This window comes from Meles meles, chromosome 9 (genome assembly GCF_922984935.1).
Source record: "Meles meles chromosome 9, mMelMel3.1 paternal haplotype, whole genome shotgun sequence".
In the NCBI taxonomy this organism is placed as follows: Eukaryota; Metazoa; Chordata; class Mammalia; order Carnivora; family Mustelidae; genus Meles; species Meles meles.
In genome coordinates, this window is record NC_060074.1 from 50,185,354 (window position 1) to 50,203,053 (window position 17,700).

A 17,700-nucleotide genomic window follows, 5' to 3' on the forward strand; every position below is an offset into this window, starting at 1 on the left:
GTCTGGTGAACTTTGACGAGTCATTCACATTTTGAATTTCAAGTCCTTCGCGGGTTAAATTTCAGTCAAAACACTCCCACCTATAAGACGCCCCTGATGGGCTAGGCGAAGCAGCCCACTGTGCTGGGAAGCTATCGATGACTTCGGCGCGCCTCTGCCTGTTGGATTGGCTCGAGGCTCTCCCGCCAGGACTGCCCTACACCCGCGCGCTCGTGGGCCCGCCCCCGCCGCCATCTTGGTCTGGGAGGGAGCGGGCCGCACGCGAGAGTAAACAGCCCGAGCCGGGAAAGTCGAGTTCTGGCTCGGTCGGGGTGCCGCGGGGTAGCCGCGGAGAGGACGCAGCCCTGATCTTCGTACGTGGGGTAAGTATCGGGGCCACGGTGCTGGGCCCTGGCAACTCTCAGTTTAGCGCACCCTCCGCCCCCTCGCGGCTGGTTGCCTCGCTCCCCGGGCTTCTCCCGCCCCCGGTGGGTCTCCTCCCACTGTTGAAAGCTGCCCGGGAAAGTGGTGGCGGGAGCGGGCCTGGGCCGGAACGCGGCGTGAGCCCCATTGCGTGTTGCAAGGCGCAGGAGAGGTTAGGGTCTTGGATTTGGGGGCCAGGGGCCGGGCGTGTGGACGCGATGGGGCTGTGAGGCCGGGGGCGGGCGCGCCGGTCTGGGGCAGGGGCTCGGACCCGGCCGCCGCGGGGCTCTTTCCGTCGGTCATTGGGTTTTCTTCTCTTCCGGTCCGTGCCTTAGAGTGGCCGACATGACGGCCCCGGCTGAGAGCCCCCTGGCGCCACTGTTGGAGACTTTGGAAGACCCTTCCGCCCCCCATGGAGAGCAAACCGACGCTTACCTGACCCTGACCAGGTAAGGCCCGCCGGAGTTGGGGGTGAGCGCTCTGGTGGGTTTTGGGGAGAAGATAGTTAGCGTGGGGCACGCAGAAGCGAGTTTGTGTATTCTAGGGGTCTGGCAGCTGTGAGGACGCTGGGGTCGCGGGCAAGGCAGGGGGAGGTGGTGCGTGCTAAGTGACGTTCCCGGTGTTGCTGCAGAGCTCAGAGCGTGGGTATGGAATGAGGAAGCCCGCACGTGTCTGGCTGGCGAAGGACTTTTTTTTTTTTTTTTTTTTTTTTTAAGTTTGATTAGAAGTAGGGATGCCGGCGGGATGCTTTTCAGTGTAAGCCGCCCAGGTATTGAGACAGTGCGGCAGCTCGGAATCGTTTACTTAATAGAGAGCAATAACCCGGGTTTCATTTTTTTTTTTTTAAAGATTTTTTATTTATTCATTTGACAGAGATCACAAGTAGGCAGAGAGGCAGGCAGAGAGAGAGAGAGAGAGAAGCAGGCTCCCTGCTGAGCAGAGAGCCCGATGCGGGACTCGATCCCAGGACCCTGAGATCATGACCTGAGCCGAAGGCAGCGGCTTAACCCACTGAGCCACCCAGGCGCCCCCCGGGTTTCATTTTTAACTGTAAATGCCTCAGTATTTTTTAATCTGCAAATCACATTTTGCTGAGTTATCTACTTAAATGGAAAAGGTAGGAAAGGGTAGCAGTTGCTACAAAACGAAAAAGATTTAGTAAATTTTTAGTGAATTTGTAGTTCGCGCTGGGTTTTCGTGTTCCCTCTTTACATGCTGATATGGTCCAAATGTGTACGCTGTGAAGCAAAAGTTACTCTTAAGGATTCTTCTTGCATTAAATTCAGACCGTGTATTGTATGACGTATTTATAGGTATTAAGTATTTTAAGCACTGGGCTCCTCAGCTTGGTAGAGTTCTAACAGACTTTAGAAAGAGGATAAAAAGGGGTATTTTAGGGGGTAATTATAGTTTCTTTTGTGTGCCATTTGCATAAGTTTGTATTCTTTCTGCTTTTAAGTCGAATGACTGGAGAAGATGGAAAAGAAGTCATTATGGAAATTGAGAAAAAACTTCCTCAGCTATTCAGAGTTTTAAAAGTATGTATCTGTTTATTGAATGGTTTTTTGTTGTGGGGGAAAAAAAGTTTTACCAGCTGACTCATAAAAACTTGGAAACGGAATACCAGCAGGATCATTATAGTACTGTGTCAGTGTTTAATATGTATCGAGTACTTTCTTAATTACCTTACCTGTACTCTCTTAATCCTCTGTGTGCCTGTGAGGGTACTCTTGAATCCCCACTTTGTAGAAGAAATTGGTTCAGCTTGCGTAATGTTACCCATCGCCAGGTTAATACAAAACCTGTGCTTTTATTTTTTTAAGGATTTTATTTTTTTAAGTAATCTCTACATTCATTGTGGAGCTCCAACTTACCCTGAGATCAAGAGTCCTGCGCTCTCCCAAAACCTGTACTAATAATTTAAAAGGAGTTAACAGCAATTATTTCATGTTTTTTTGTCTTTTTCTAGGAAAGTATTTGAAAGTAAATGATTCTATAATTTTATTTTTGGTCTATTTTTTGGCAGTTTTTTTTTTTTTTTTTTAACTCCTCCTTTCACCATCAATTTTTGCCACTCTTCTCTGGTTAAAAAACCGTTATTATGATTATCTTTTTTGCTTATTTGTAGGGAGGTGTTATAGTAACATCAGACTGCGGCCTTCTCTTCTTATCCTCAGTATGCACTGGCTTTTTGACTGTCCGTAACAGTTTCTGAATTCCTTGCTGTTAGAATGAAGAGGTTGAACTACATCTCCAGAGTTCTTATTTTTATGACCATGTTTTGTGTTTTTAAAAAGGAATATTCTGTCATTTATTGTACATTTTAGCATGATTTCCAGTTAAATGTTGAGGCAATTAAGGTACTGCCTACCCATGAGTATTCCTGTTATAGTCAGTAGTGCTTTTTATTTGTGTAAGCGGGAACTTAGTTATTGATAGTATTATTAGACAGTATTAATTGTAATATCCTGTTTTTCTTCATTATTATGTTCCATATCTCAGCAATATATTGGATGTGATGAAAACATGCATCTTCATAAATTTGGTGTTAAAGAACATGTAGGATCAGGAACTCAATTGCTTGCACTGTTTAATAGAGTTTGTAACTTAAATGCCTGATGAATAATTATTTGGAAGCATGTGGGCGGTTAATGATAGGAAAGTCAACAGAAGCTTGACAGTCAACAAAAGCTTTCTAGGTGAATTATTAAGCACTACAAGGATAATTGAATTCCTTTAGAACAGGAGCCAGGTTAGGTGAAATATAACATGTTTCTATATAGTTGTTTACAGTTCTGTTAGTATTGAATCTGGAAACCCACAACATTTTTTTTTTTTTAAGATTTATTTATTATTTGAGAAAGAGACAGTGGGGAAGAAGTGGACAGAGGGATAGAATCTCAACCAGACTCCCTGACCTTGAGATCATGACCTGAGTCAGACGCTTAACTGAGTCACTTAACTGAGTACTGCAGAACCCACATTTTTTCCCAAGGATTGATATATTTGAGAGAGTGCTTAAGAGTGCACGGGAGAGGGAGAGAGAACTGGGACTCACTCAGATCCCAGGACCCTGAGCTGAAAGCTAGAGTCACTTGAAGGACTGAGCCACCTAGGTGCCCCACCCACAATATTCTTGAAGACAACACTGTTAGGGAATACTTCAGGCAATATATGTTTAATAAAAAAAAATGTTGATCACAGTTAGCTGTTCTCCAGGAGATATAGTAGTAGCCCTCAATCTTAGTAATGCTCTTTCTGTGGTTGTCTGAATTTGTTGTTTTAATATGTCTTATGCAGGGTGCTTGGGCGGCTCAGTGGGTTAAAGCCTCTGCCTTCAGCTCAGGTCATGATCTCAGGGTTCTGGGAGCCCCCTCATCGGGCTGTCTGCTCAGCAGGGAGCCTGCTTTCCCCTCTCTCTCTGCCTGCCTCTCTGCGTACTTGTGATCTCTTATCTGTCAAATAAAAAAATAATAATAATATGTCTTACGCTCCAGTGTTTGTTTTTTTTTTTGTATTTCATTTAATTATAAAAGGGGTGCCCCAGGGAAGTGTCTATTCATATACCTATTTTTCCTGCTCAAGAGCAGCAAATACCTGAGGATTCTTTGGATATCTGATTCAGAGCAGTGGGGGGGATTTGAAGATAAATCACTTTGAAATAGGAAATGATACCAAGAAAGACACAGAGTTACAAATAAACGTAGGGTTGGGGAATATAGCAGGACTACCTTTGACAGAGTTGGGATTTTATAGCCTATACATACATAATATGGGTTGGGCTTTAAATTCCAGATCAACATTCAAATTTTCCAATCTACAAAGTAGGGATTTCTTTTAAGATAATGTTTAAAGCTCTTGTCACTTACAGATCATCCGGAAATGTTCCATTCCAACCCCTCTGTCTGGGAGGTGTCACTCCCCTCCAAAGCTAGGATGCCCGCTTTTGTTTTTGAGTCTTTTGCTTACCTTTTGTGGTGGTGTCTTCAGCATTTTCCATTTGTTGGCTCTTTTATTGCTTTCAGCTGTGTGCAGATGTTCTTTTAAGAGAAACATTCTTTTTTATGTGATCTCTTTCTAGTGCTCTTTCTTTCTTTGCCAAGCTATATAAATGGCTTCCTGGTTTTATTCCTTTTTTATCTACTCTCAAACATTTGTTGATTGATTGGATTAAAATATAATTTTTATTTTCTGGTCTGTTTTCTTTCTCTGAGGATTTATCATTTTAATTGTTTATAACAGATGTACTTTTTGTTTTTGTAGATGCACATTTCCAGTCAGAATTCAGACCTCAGTAGTGCTGCTCTGCAGGCCTTGGGGTTTTGCTTATATAATCCCAAAATTACCTCAGGATTATCAGGTAGTTAAATTTATTGTGACATAATATTTTTAGAGTTTATATTTTGGTACTTGGTCTGGGAGTATCCAACACCCACTATGACACAGAAAAAATATTTTTAGAGTTTATGGTTTGATATGTTAAAAGTACTGTTACTTCTCTATTAGTTTCATAACTTTAGTAGTTTAGGATTTACTTTTGATAAAGAACTAGTGTTTTGGTTATCATCTTTTTTTCTAGACATAGCTTTAACTTTGATACCACCAGATTTGCTCTAAAAGAATATAAACCTATTTTAAAGTGATTGTAATTAAAAAAAAAAAAAGGAACCTTCTCCTTTATAAAGCATATATGCTTTGAAAGGTAATAATTCAGATGGTGTTTTATTGTATAAAACAAGCGTATACCCTAAGGAACATGCTGAATTGAAAAGTTCTTTTACATAGTGGTATTGAGATAATTTGGATCCAAAAGCAGCTAAGTTTTCAAGTAATCTTAATTACTACTCTGTAGTTTGCCATTTTAATGGAAACCTAGGAGGTGATCTTTCAAAAGGGGGAAATTGGGCAGGGAATAAGGATGCCCGAAAGTTATTACTATTTTCTTTTCTGATGGTAAAGTTTATGCCCTTTTTTATACATACAGATATTCCCAATCTAAAATAGAAGTTCATTTTAGAACAGAGGTGTAGGATTTGTAACATCTTGCCAAAAATTCTTTTTTATGTTTAAAACAAATGATACCTGTGAATTTTTTTCAGTTGCACAAATTGAGTATACTGTTTGTTTTCTCTGAATATACTTTCCCATCTGACCTAAGTTTTGTGTTTTGGAAGAAATTGATACTAGCATTGGTTCACTGATCCTCTTCTCTGAATACACATTTAATTTTTTGACAGGAATATATATATTTTTTTTTGTTTCTGTATTTGAGATTTTAAAGGATACAAACTGTTCCACATAATTAAGGCTGCTTGTTTTTCAGAGACAGATGCTCAAGAACTGCTTTTAAAATTGAATGATAGTGTTAAAAGCCCAGACAAAAATGTACGTACTAGGGCACTTTGGGTGATATCCAAGCAGACATTTCCTGCTGAAGTCATTGGCAAAGTAGTGAGTATGGTTTTTGTATACATTTTCTTAACTACATGCCACTTAAAAAATTGAGGCTTATTTGTATTTATTTGGTTCTGTCTTTTAGGTATCCAGTATAATTGATTCATTAGAAACAGTATTTAATAAAGGAGAGATGCATTCTGCAGTTGTTGATTATGAGGCATTAAATGTCATCATAAGGTATGAATTTGCTGTTTTGGAAGAATAATTTCATTAAATTTAGAATTCAAGGAGTGGACCTTGGGGACTAGAATATGAGTTAGAAGTTAAAAGAACAAAACGTCTTGTAAAAGTCTCAAGGATAAAAGGTAACAGGAAAAAGGAGGAAGTAGATATGTTTAAGTTACTAGGTTTCTTTATTTATTGTCTGTATTTTTACTGAGTCTTAAAAAAATGAAGTCTTGGTTGGGGTTCCTGGCTGGTTTACTTGGTAGAGCATGCTGCTCTTGATCTTGGGGTCATGAGTCTAAGCCCCGTGTTGGGTATAGAGCATAGGTAAAAATCTTGGTTATGTTGCTGCTGCAAAAATGATTCAGATTTTTTTTTTTTAAAGATTTTATTTATTTGACAGGAATCACAAGTAGGTAGAGAGGCAGGTTGGGGGGGGGAGGGGAAGCAGGCTCCCTGCCGAGCAGAGAGCCAGATATGGGCTTGGTCCTAGGACCCTGGGATCATGACCTGAGCCAAAGGCAGAGGCTTAACCCACTGAGACACCCAAGCGCCCCTTGATTCTGGTTTTTTTTTAATTATTTATTTTTAAAAAAAACTTTTTAATAAACATATAATGTATTTTTATCCTCAGGGGTACAGGTCTGTGAATCGCCAGGTTTACACACTTCACAACACTCACCATAGCACATACCCTCCCCAGTGTCCCTAACTCCACCCCCATCTCCCTCCCCCCCACCCCCCAGCAGCCCTCAGTTTGTTTTGTGAGATTAAGAGTCTTATGGTTTATTTATCTCCCCATCCCATCTTGTTTCATTTATTTTGATTCTGATTTTTAAAATTATTTCCATTAAAGCTTTTGCAAGAGTTTAAAAGGTAATAATAATAATAATAATGGCTCTCAGGTAGGGTTAGGGTTAGGGGATGTAAGAAGGCATTAACAGCAACTAGCAGCAGATGGGAGAACAGGAAAATGCTTTACCTTCTTGTGCATCCCTGTTCTTTCAGGGACATGCTAATGGCACATAGACTGTGTTGTGTGGCTTATCTTAGTAGGTTTTCATTTTTTTTTTTTTTTAAGATTTTATTTACTTACTTGAGAGAGAGAGCATGAGATGGGAGAGTGTTGGAGGGAGAAGCACACTCCCTGCTAAGCAGGGAACCCGATACGGGATTCCAGGATCATGACCTGAGCTGAAGGCAGTTGCTTAACCAGATGATCCACCCAGGCGCCCATAGTTTTTCATTCTTAAAAAGTTTTCTGTAATTGAACTATTTGCTTTACTTAGTGTTCTGATGTCCTGAATGATGCTTACACTATATCACAATTCTCTGGCTATTTTCTTCTTTTTTTTTTTTTCCTTTTTGAGATTTTATTTATTTATTAGAGAGCAAGCAGGAGCAGGAGTGGGGAGGTGTAGAGGGAGAAGCAGGCTCCCCACTGAGCAGGGAGCCCTATGTGATACGGGGCTGGATCCCAGGACCCTGGGATCATGACCTGAGGCGAAGGCAGATTCTCAACCGACTGAGCCACCCAGGTGGCCCTCTCTGGCTGTCTTCTAAAAGAATGTTGAATTTACTTGTCTTTTAAAAAGATCAATACTTTAAATATTAATTTGAAGACAAAATGGTGTATTCTTATTTTAAAAATTTATAAAAATAATATAGAAACCCACAAGTCAGTAAATAAAAGTTATACCTGTGTGTATGCGTATATGTATATATTCTAAAATAAATGGATGTATAGTATTAGGCATATTTCTGTATGCTGCTTATTTTCCTGGTAGTTTAGACATAAAAGGTGAGGTCAGGCTAATTTCATTGATTTCTCTATTACAGGCTAATTGAACAAGCCCCAGTTCAAATGGGAGAAGAGACAGTTAGGTGGGCAAAACTGGTCATACCTTTAGTGGTTCATTCAGCTCAAAAGGTACATTTGCGGGGAGCAACTGCTCTAGAGATGGGAATGCCATTGTTGCTTCAGAAACAACAAGAAATAGCATCTATCACAGAGCAACTTATGACTACTGTGAGTATCGTTTTGCGTAAGGATTTTTTGGATACTGCATTGTAAGTTTCTGGCCCAAGCACAGGGATCATAGTGCTATAATTGCATTATGATATAGGGAGTTCTAGTTTTAATAGAACATAAGTAATTGCTTAAGTTAGTGTAAGCATAGTACTACTTTAAGGAAGGGAGCTGTTTTATTTAGTGTTTGTAGGATCTAGGCATTTTATTTCATCCCCATTGCCCTTCGTGATAGAAAGGGATTGCATTTCTGGAAAAAAAAGAACATTAACTGATTTCAGTGCTATTTGGGTTATTTTAAGATAATACCAGTAGGTATAAATTTAAAGCACATATGTGCATGTAATGTGTACAATTTCCTAAAGTTACTACTTGCCTTGGTTTTAGTCTTTTCTACCATTGTTCTTGTAACAAATATTATTGAGCACTTACATGCCGGGTATTGTTTTATACACTGAATATAGCAGTGAACAAAAGGAGCTTGTGGATCTTCTTGTCTAGTGGGTCTGAGAGGCAATAGAGAATATAATATATTCAGTGAAGAACATTTTGGAGAACCGTAGAGACTAGATGGAGAGTGCCACTGGAGAGGAAGGATATGGTCACAGAAGGAAAAAGAATAGGATATTTATTTATTTATTTATTAAAAATATTTTATTTATTTATTTGACAGGCAGATCACAAGTAGGCAGAGAAGCAGTCAGATAGCGGGGGAAGCAGGGCCCCTGCTGAGCAGAGAGCCTGATGTGGGGCTCCATCCCAGGACCCTGAGGTCATGACCTGAGCCGAAGGCAGAAGTTTAACCCACTGAGCCACCCAGGCACCCTAAGAATAGGATATTTAAACAGTAATTTGAAATGGTACAGGAATTAGCAACTTGGACGATAGGGAGTAAGCTCATTCCAGGCAGGAGGAACCAGGAGAGCAAAAGGCCCTGCTCTGATGGTTTTTTGTTGTTTGGTGTTCAGTGAACACTGGCATGTGCAGTATTTCAGAGTGAATGAGGATGAGAGGATTAGGAGAGGAGAAATAGAGGGCCCATTCACTGAGGATGTTGGCAGTATTACAATCATTTGTTTTCCTGTGGCTTATGTTGAAAACCTGTTTGAAGATTTTGAGTCTAGGAGTGTTTGTGTGTATTGACTTGGTCTTTAAAGGGATCACTGTGCCTGTGTTGAGAATAGACTTCTAGAGGAGTTGAGTAGAAGAAGGGAAACTAGTTCAGAGGTAACTTCAGTAATCTAGGTGAGGTGAGGGAGCCTTCCAGATTTTAAAACCTGGGATTTTGTTTATTTTGTTAAAATTCAGGAGGCCTTATGGGAATGTTTGGAGCCCAATAAAGTAGCTCCAATGTCTTTGCAAGGTTTTTTTTGATACGTTTATTAATTTTTTAAGAGCATATATAAAATTCTTTATAAATTTGAAAATGTTCTCAGCTGTTAGCCATGAAGTTTTTTTTTTTTTAAGATTTTATTTATTTATTTGACAGAGAAATCACAAGTAGGGAGAGAGGCAGGCAGAGAGAGAGGGGGAAACAGGCTCCCCGCCGAGCAGAGCACCTGATGTGGGGCCTGATCCCGGGACCCTGAGATCATGACCTGAGCTGAAGGCAGAGGCTTAACCCACTGAGCCACCCAGGTGCCCCCTATTAATGTATTTTTTTTTTTTTAAGATTTTATTTATTTACTTGACAGAGATCACAAGTAGGCAGAGAGAGAGAGGAGGAAGCAGGCTCCCCACGGAGCAGAGATTCCCAATGTGGGGCTCGATCCCAGGACCCTGGGATCATGACCTGAGCCAAAGGCAGAGGCTTTAACCCACTGAGCCACCCAGGCACCCCCCTATTAATGTATTTTTAAGAGTGAAGAACTAAAACATTATCATTTGAACTCTAATGATACACATGCTGAAGTTTTCAGGGAAAAGCATATTGGAAGAAAAAAATTAAGCTGAATTGACGGATGGAATAATGGCCAGATTTGTGATAAGACAGGCATAGTAAGATATTAATACTTTATTTGGGCTTTCACTGTAAAACTTTCAGCTGTGCTATATACATGAAAGTTTTTCTAATAAAACATTGGGAAAAGTTACTTCAACTAAGTCTGATACTGCATATTTTGTTTTCTCAAGAGTGTTTTTGGTGAATATTTTTGCTTTTGTTTGCAGAAATTACTTTCAGAACTACAAAAGTTGTTTATGAGTAAGAATGAGACTTACGTGTTAAAATTGTGGCCTTTGTTTGTCAGACTTCTTGGGAAGGTAAGTCTACAGTTAATAGTTCACAGTTTATACCTGTGAAACCCTTTCATTTTTTAACTTTACATTATTCATGCATACCATATATGTAGAGTCAGCTGTTCACTAAAATTTGTTTGCCATAATAAGTACTTCTGCTGCTTTTCCAGTCAATTGCAAATCTAAAGAGTGGCATAAATTTGAGTCACCCAGTGTGCAGATTCTCAGCTGAGGTAGAGCAATATAATGCCCTGACTTTTTATTTGAACTCCGTGTTCTTGCGGGGGGCGGGGCGGGGGGTGCAGCAAGAGAGCAGGGGCATGAGCAGGGGCAGAGGGAAAGGGAGAAGCAGATTCCCCTGCTGAACAGGGAGCCAGTGTGGGACCCAATCCCAGGACTCTGGCTGGGATCCTGACCTGAACCAAAGGCAGTCATTTAACCAACTGAGCCACCCAGGTACCCCTCAGTGTTCTTTTTTAAACAGATGTCCTTTTCAGGACGTCCGGGTGGCTCAGTTGGTTAAGCATCTGCCTTCCGCTCAGGTCATAATCCCAGGGTCCTAGGAGTGAGCCCCATAAAGAGCTTCCTGCTTAAACGAGGAACCTGCTTCTCACTCTGCCCCTTCCCCTGCTTTTGCATGTGCGGTTTCTCTCTCACATGCTCTCTCAAATAAATAAAGTCTTTAAAAAAAAAAAAAAAGTCGTTTTCATAAATCCACTTAATGACACATTTTCCCCATTTTGTGCTTTTTTTAGGTGAATTTAGTTTTAAATGGCCCCTAGGCTTAGTGCCAAAGTACTGTCTGTGGTTCCTGAGCATCAGAAGACTGTGATGGGCCCTAGGGAGAAATTACATATGTTATATAAGCTCTGTGTAGGCATGAATAACAACAGTGCTGTTGCATATGAGTTCAGTGTTAGAGAATCATTAATACATATGGTGCCTTTAAACGGAAATAAATAGGAAGCAAGGTTGAGTTTGTTTGGCAGAACAGGTTTTTGTAGGAACCTAACCCTGCATGTTTCTTAGGAGCAGTGTCTCAGTACTTGGTAACACAGTGTTTGCTGTGGACTTCATAGAATTTAGGCGGATTATTAGGATTGACTATACGTTCTGTCTTTAAGCCAGGTTTTGGGTTTTTATTTGTTTGTTTTTGAGGGGAAGAGATGTGTTTTTCTTTATTGTGGTAAATATTTCTCGTAACTTTTGTAAGTGTACAGTTTAGTGCCGTTAAATACATACACAAGTTGTGTAAATACCGTCACTATCTATACCCAAAACTTTTTCATCTTCTCCCAACAACTTTATACATATTATACAGTAACTCCTGCTCCCCCACCCCCAGCCCCTGTTAACTGCTATTTTACTTGCTGTTCCTGGATTTGCTAATTCTAGGCATCCCACGTAAATGCACTGTTTTGTCCTTCAGTATATGGCTTATTATGCTAGACAATTTTTTCAAGTCTTAATCATGTTGTATGAAGCACTTAAATAAATTTGATTCCTATGGCTGGATAATATTTCGCTCTGTAACTTTTGTTTATTCACTTATTGATAGACACATGGCTTGTTTTTACATTTCGGCTATTGTGAATAATGTTACTGTAAACATTGATGGATCTGTTGGATTCTCTCCTTTTAATTCTTTTGGATATATGAGTAAGAAGAATGGAATTGCTGGGTCATAATGGTAGTTCTGAACTTGACTTTTAGAGACCCCTCCAAATTGTTTTCCACAGTGGGTGCACTGTTTTACATTCCTACCCATAATACACTAGGGTTCTGTCTAGTTTTTCTTTTCCGTTAAGGATTTGCCTATTTATTTTAGAGAGTGCTTGAGGGGAAGGGACAGAGGGAGAGGGGAAGAGTCTCTAGCAGAATGCCCGCTGAGTGGGGAGCCTGACATAGGATCCTGAGGTCATGACCTGAGCCGAAGTCAAGAGCCAGATGCTTAACCGACTGACCCACTTAGGCGCTTCTAGTTTTTCCCTGCTGAACTTGTTTTTGTTTTTAAAAAGATTTTATTTGACAGAGAAAGACACAGCAAGAGGGGGAACACAAGCAGAGGGAGAGGAAGAAGCAGACTTCCACCTAGCAGGGAGCCTGATGCGGGGATTGATCCCAGGACCCTGGGATCAGGACCTGAGCCAAAGGCAGACGCTTAATGGCTGAGCCACCTAGGCACCCCTATTTTTTGATTTTTGATATGTTAGCCATTCCAGAACATTTTGTTCTGTTTTGTAAAACTGGGGCGTTTTAATGTTTTTGACGATGTGATAAATAGTTATCTTGATTACGGACCTAAAGACTGTTGGGTAATAATTCAGAAACAGTCACAGTAGTGGTGGTTTTCCTGATTGGTGTGCCATCAGTAATGATTGTAAGGAGTTACTTGTATGTAGTTGCTATCAAGCAAGTAAGACGGCATTTATGATCCATCATTTTCAGGATTGTTAATTACCTGGATGTAGTTCTCCCAAATAACCTTACCTCTTTGTGTCACAAGACCCAGCTTGCTCACAGCTATGTCATTTACATTACCCTTGATAGTAATAACCAAGGTTGTATGTAGTGGGGGTGAGGGGTTTTTCTGTTCACCATATATTGAGAGGTAAAGGGTGACTTTCAGTCTAAGATGTATTATGTGGGCCTTCTTGAAACATAAATCCATTGTCCTAATCTTCCATATTTAGGTGGTTTTCATATAAAGCCATTTTCGGTGGAGCAGACTTTAGTAACAATAAACAACCTTTTGATGTTCTCTTGTTTCTCTTTCCTATTCGAGTAACTTAGTATTTGTTTCTCCCTGCTGTGAACCTTGAGCAGAGAGTCTTCCTATTTTCCTGCATTCTCTATTTGCTTTTAACTATATTTGAAAGCATGTTAGCTCAGGACTACCTCTCTGTGCCCTATAGATAGGCAGGTAGTGTTCCCAGTGGAATCTTTCATCATTCTTTAGTTTGATGGTTCCCTTTTCATGCACCTTAATAGTATTTTTGTTTTTTTCTCGGTATGGTGCTGCTTACGGTGGTGCTTATTCTTCATCTGCTGCCGTTGAACGTTCATGAGCCTCTTGACTTTTCTTTGTCTTCTTCTCATGGTCCCCCAAGTGATACCCATAGCAGTTACTCAGTAAGTTGTTTTGTGGCATGGTGACTTCAGACCAGTCACCTAGTCTCAAGTCCTAAGGATTTTGGTTTCTGAGACCTAATAGCTGACTACCCAGAACCCAGGGCAGGAAAGCCTTTGCTCATTTAAAAAAAATTTTTATTTTAATTTTTTTAAGATTTTATTATTTATTTGACAGAGAGCGAGAGCACACGCACATACACACAAGCAGCCAGAGCAGCAGCAGGAGAGAAGCAGGCTCTCTGTTGATCAGAGAGCCCAATGCAGGGCTCATCTCAGGACCCTGGGATCATGACCTGAGCTGAAGCAGATGCTTAACTGAGCCACTCAGGCATCCCGCCTTTGCCCACTTTTAATTGGGTGGTTTGTTTTTGTTGTTGAGTTGTAGGAGTTCTTTTTCCAGATTATTAATCCCTTACCAGATACGTGATTTTCAGATATTTTTTTCCATTCTGCAATGTTGTCTTTTCACTTGATAATATCCTTTGGTGCACAAAAGTTTTTGATGAAGTCTAGTATAAATTAGATTTTTTCTTTCATTGCCTGTGCTTTTGGTGTCACAGCCATGAAGTTGTTGTCAAATCCAATGTCATGATTCTTTTTTCCCCTCTGTTGTTGTAGGATTTTTAGAGTTCTAGTTCTCATAAGTTTTTAATCTTTGAGTTCATTTTTGTGTATGGTATAAGGCAAGGGTCTAGTTTTCATTCTTTTGCATGTGGGTATTCAATTTGGCAGCACCATTTGTTGAAAAGAATGGTCTCTATATAATGAATGGTCTTGGCATCCTTGTTGAAAAATAATGGGTACCTGGGTGGCTCAGTAGGTTAAGTGTTTGCTTTTGGCTCAAGTCATAATCCTAGGTTCCTGGGATCAAGTTCTGTGCTGGGCTCCCTGCTCCACAGGGAGCCTGCTCTCTCTGTCTCTCTCTTTCTGTCTCATGAATATATAAAAAATTTTTTTTTAAGATTTATTTATTTATTTATTTGACAGAGATTACAAGGAGACAGAGAGGCAGGCAGAGAGAGGAAGGGAAGCAGGCTCCCTGCCGAGCAGAGAGCCCGATGTGGGGCGCTATCCCAGGACCCTGGGATCATGACCTGAGCCAAAGGCAGAGGCTTTAACCCATGGAGCCACCCAGGCTCCCCATGAATATATAAAATCTTAAAAAAAAACAAAAGAAAATCAGTTTACAGCAGGGGTACTTGGGTGGCACAGTTGCTTAAGTGTCCAACTCTTGATTTTGTCTTGGGTCATGATCTCAGGGTTGTGAGATGGAGCCCAACATGGCATTTACGTTCAGTGCAGAGTCTGCTTGAGACTCCCCGATCTCCCCCACCCCGAGATAAAGAAAGAAAGAAAAACAATTGACAGCATATGTGAAGGTTTATTTTAGGGTTTTCTATTTCATTGGTCTATATGTTGATCCTTATGCCATTATCATATGTTTTAATTACTTCAGTTTTGAAGTAAGTCTGGAAGGCAAGAGGTGTAAGTTCTCCAAATCTATTTCGGAATTGATTTGGCTGTTTTGGGGCTCTTTGCAATTCCATAATGAATTTGAAGATTGGCTTTTCTTTTTTTGTGGAAAGGCTGCTGTACCTTTTTTTTTTTTTTTTTTTTGAAGATTTTATCTATTTGACAGAGACACAGCAATAGAGAACACAAGCAAGGGGAGAGGGAGAAGCAGGCTTCCTGCTGAGCAGAAAGCCCATTGAAGGGGTTCGATCCCAGGACTCTGGGATCATGACCTGAGCTGAAGGCAGACCCCCCGAAGGACTGAGCCACCCAGGCGCCCCATGGCTGCTGTACTTTCAACAGAGATTGTGTTGAATCTGTAGATTGCTCTGTGTCGTATTGACATTTTAATGGTATTAAAACTTTATGTACTGGGGCGCTGCGCGGCTCAGTGGGTTAAGCCTCTGCCCTCAGCTAGGGTCATAATCTCAGGGTTCTGGGATCAAGCCCCGCATCGGGCTCTCTGTTCAGCAGGGAGCCTGCTTCCCCCTCTTTCCCTGCCTGCCTCTCTGCCTACTTGTGATCTCTCTCTCTCTGTCAAATAAATAAATAAAATCTTAAAAAAAAACTTTTTGTACTTGAATGTGGAATAGTTTTCTATTTATTCAGGTCTTTTTAAATGTTTTTCAGCGGTATTTTGTAGCTTAGCGTACAAGCCTTTCACCTCAATTAGATTTATTCCTAAGTACTTAATTCTTTTAGGTGCTGTTGTAAATCAAATTGCTTATTACTTAATTTACTTTTCAGATTGTTAGTTGCTGTTGTATAGGAGCACAGCTGATTTTTGTGTGTTGATCTTGTATCCTCCACAGTTGTTTGCTGAATTTATTAGCTCTAGTAGCTTTCTTAATGGATTCTTTGATTTCCTAAGCAAGTTATTTTATATTAATGTTTATGTGCTATCCAGTGTATATGTGATTTATAAGCTGCAGTTGCTAATGTTTCATTTTTTAATGTTTCCTTGTGATGCATTGTTTACTTGTCATTTGTTTTTCCCTTTTTTCTTAAATACTAATTTTTCATATGGATACCATCTTTTTGGTACTCTGGTAAAATTTGGGACTTCTTAATTTTCTTTAATGTTTTAGAAATGTTCTGTTTTGTGCATTATTTAATTCATGGAGCATTATATTTTGTGATCTTGAGTTTTGAATGTGCAGATAGAATCCAGTACATTCTAAAATTTAAATTTTTAAGACTTTACATAGCTAACACTGAATAAATTAGATAAGTGAAAAATAATAGTGCCTGTATGTTGTTTTAGGCAGGTAAATAATTTTGTTATGATTTTTCCTTTTTAGACGTTGCATCGAAGTGGGAGTTTCATTAATTCTCTATTACAGCTGGAAGAACTAGGATTTCGTAGTGGAGCTCCCATGATTAAAAAAATAGCTTTTATTGCTTGGAAGAGTTTAATAGATAATTTTGCTTTAAATCCAGGTAAGTAAATAATATGTTAAAATTTTTGTTTTTCTGTGGATTTTACTCAAGATGAAAAGAACAAAGCCATTCTGATTTTTTGGACTTTGTACTGAAACTTAACTTATTGAATATTTTTTATTTTATTTTAAGGGAATAAACTTATGCTAAAAATAGAATTAGAAAGCCTAGGCATTACTGAAAATTACTGATAGAAAATTTGTTTTAAACTATTTCAAAAATTGAGCAAAGTGACAGATACCATTTGTGGCTTTTTTAGTATATTCCAGCACTTAGTTGAACACTTTTGAGTACCTCTATTATAATCATCACAATAGATCTGAAATGCTAAGTATTATCACTATTTTAGAGATTAATTTGTCAAAGGTCACATGGCGAGTAGATGGTAGGAAACAGTCGTGATAGCTGTAAAACATGACTGGTAAACTTTTTTCTCGCAGGACCTTTTAGAATAGTGCCTAAAGTGGGTTTTTACTATTAATATATACAAATGATTCCTTTTGATTTATTGTAACTTTATCTTCCTATTATTTAGTGGCAACATCCCACTGCATGTAACTTTTCACTCCCCCCAAATATCACTACAAACAGCCCACTGTTGACCAGAAACCAATAACATAAACAGTCGATGAACCCCAAATTTGTATGTTATATGTACTATATACTCAAGTTCTACAATAAAGTAAGCTAAAGAAATGTTAGGAAAATCATAAGGAAGAGAAAATACATTTATAGTATTGTACTATATAAAAAAAGTCTGTGTAAATGGACACATGCAATTCAAACCCAAGTTCAAAGGTCAACTGTATATATGAGAAGGAGTATATAGCCCAAAAGTCGGTCAGTAGGAATGGCTATTTAATTGGGTAGTTAATCTTAGATATAATCAGTACTGTTTTTGTTTTTTGAAGATTTTTTTTTTAATTTACTTGACAAGGATCACAAGTAGGCAGAGGCAGGCAGGGTTGGGGGAGGCAGGCTCCTTGCTGAGCAGGGAGCCCCATGCGAGGCTTGATCCCAGGACTCTGGGATCATGACCTGAGCCGAAGGCAGAGGCTTTGACCCATTGAGCCACCCAGGCATCCCTCAATACTGTATGTTTAGAAGATCTGCTAATATTGATTTCATCCAGTATTTTTTCTCTGCCTGCCAAAGACAATAATAATCCTCTGTTCCTGTTTTTAGTGTGTTTTGTAAGGTAATTATTTTCATTAACTGTGATTTCATTGAAAGTATTGATGAAAGTGCATTGCCAGGCACAAGTTTTAATTGTAAATGTTACCTTTTGTTGTTTATGAACTGGTAATGCAAGTTGATGTTCTGGA

General features: G+C 39.6%; 1 protein-coding gene across 8 annotated transcripts in view; it reads left to right on the plus strand.

Moving 5' to 3' along the window:
• Positions 1 to 240: 240 nt before the first annotated feature.
• Positions 241 to 17,700, plus strand: part of RIF1 (replication timing regulatory factor 1) — a 56,899-nt gene continuing 39,439 nt past the window's right edge. For 7 of the 8 annotated variants that reach the window (XR_006820260.1, XR_006820261.1, XM_046018709.1 and 4 more), the window contains exons 1-9: positions 241 to 362; positions 738 to 851; positions 1,862 to 1,940; positions 4,666 to 4,762; positions 5,726 to 5,853; positions 5,942 to 6,036; positions 7,864 to 8,053; positions 10,223 to 10,315; positions 16,237 to 16,375. Coding sequence is in view for 6 of the 8 variants with exons in the window: in XM_046018709.1 (XP_045874665.1) it covers positions 748 to 851; positions 1,862 to 1,940; positions 4,666 to 4,762; positions 5,726 to 5,853; positions 5,942 to 6,036; positions 7,864 to 8,053; positions 10,223 to 10,315; positions 16,237 to 16,375 (925 nt within the window). In the remaining 2 variants the exon portion in view is untranslated. Of the gene's footprint in view, positions 363 to 519; positions 575 to 737; positions 852 to 1,861; positions 1,941 to 4,665; positions 4,763 to 5,725; positions 5,854 to 5,941; positions 6,037 to 7,863; positions 8,054 to 10,222; positions 10,316 to 16,236; positions 16,376 to 17,700 lie in introns of those variants that run through there. The other variant, XM_046018710.1, reaches the window with a different exon arrangement.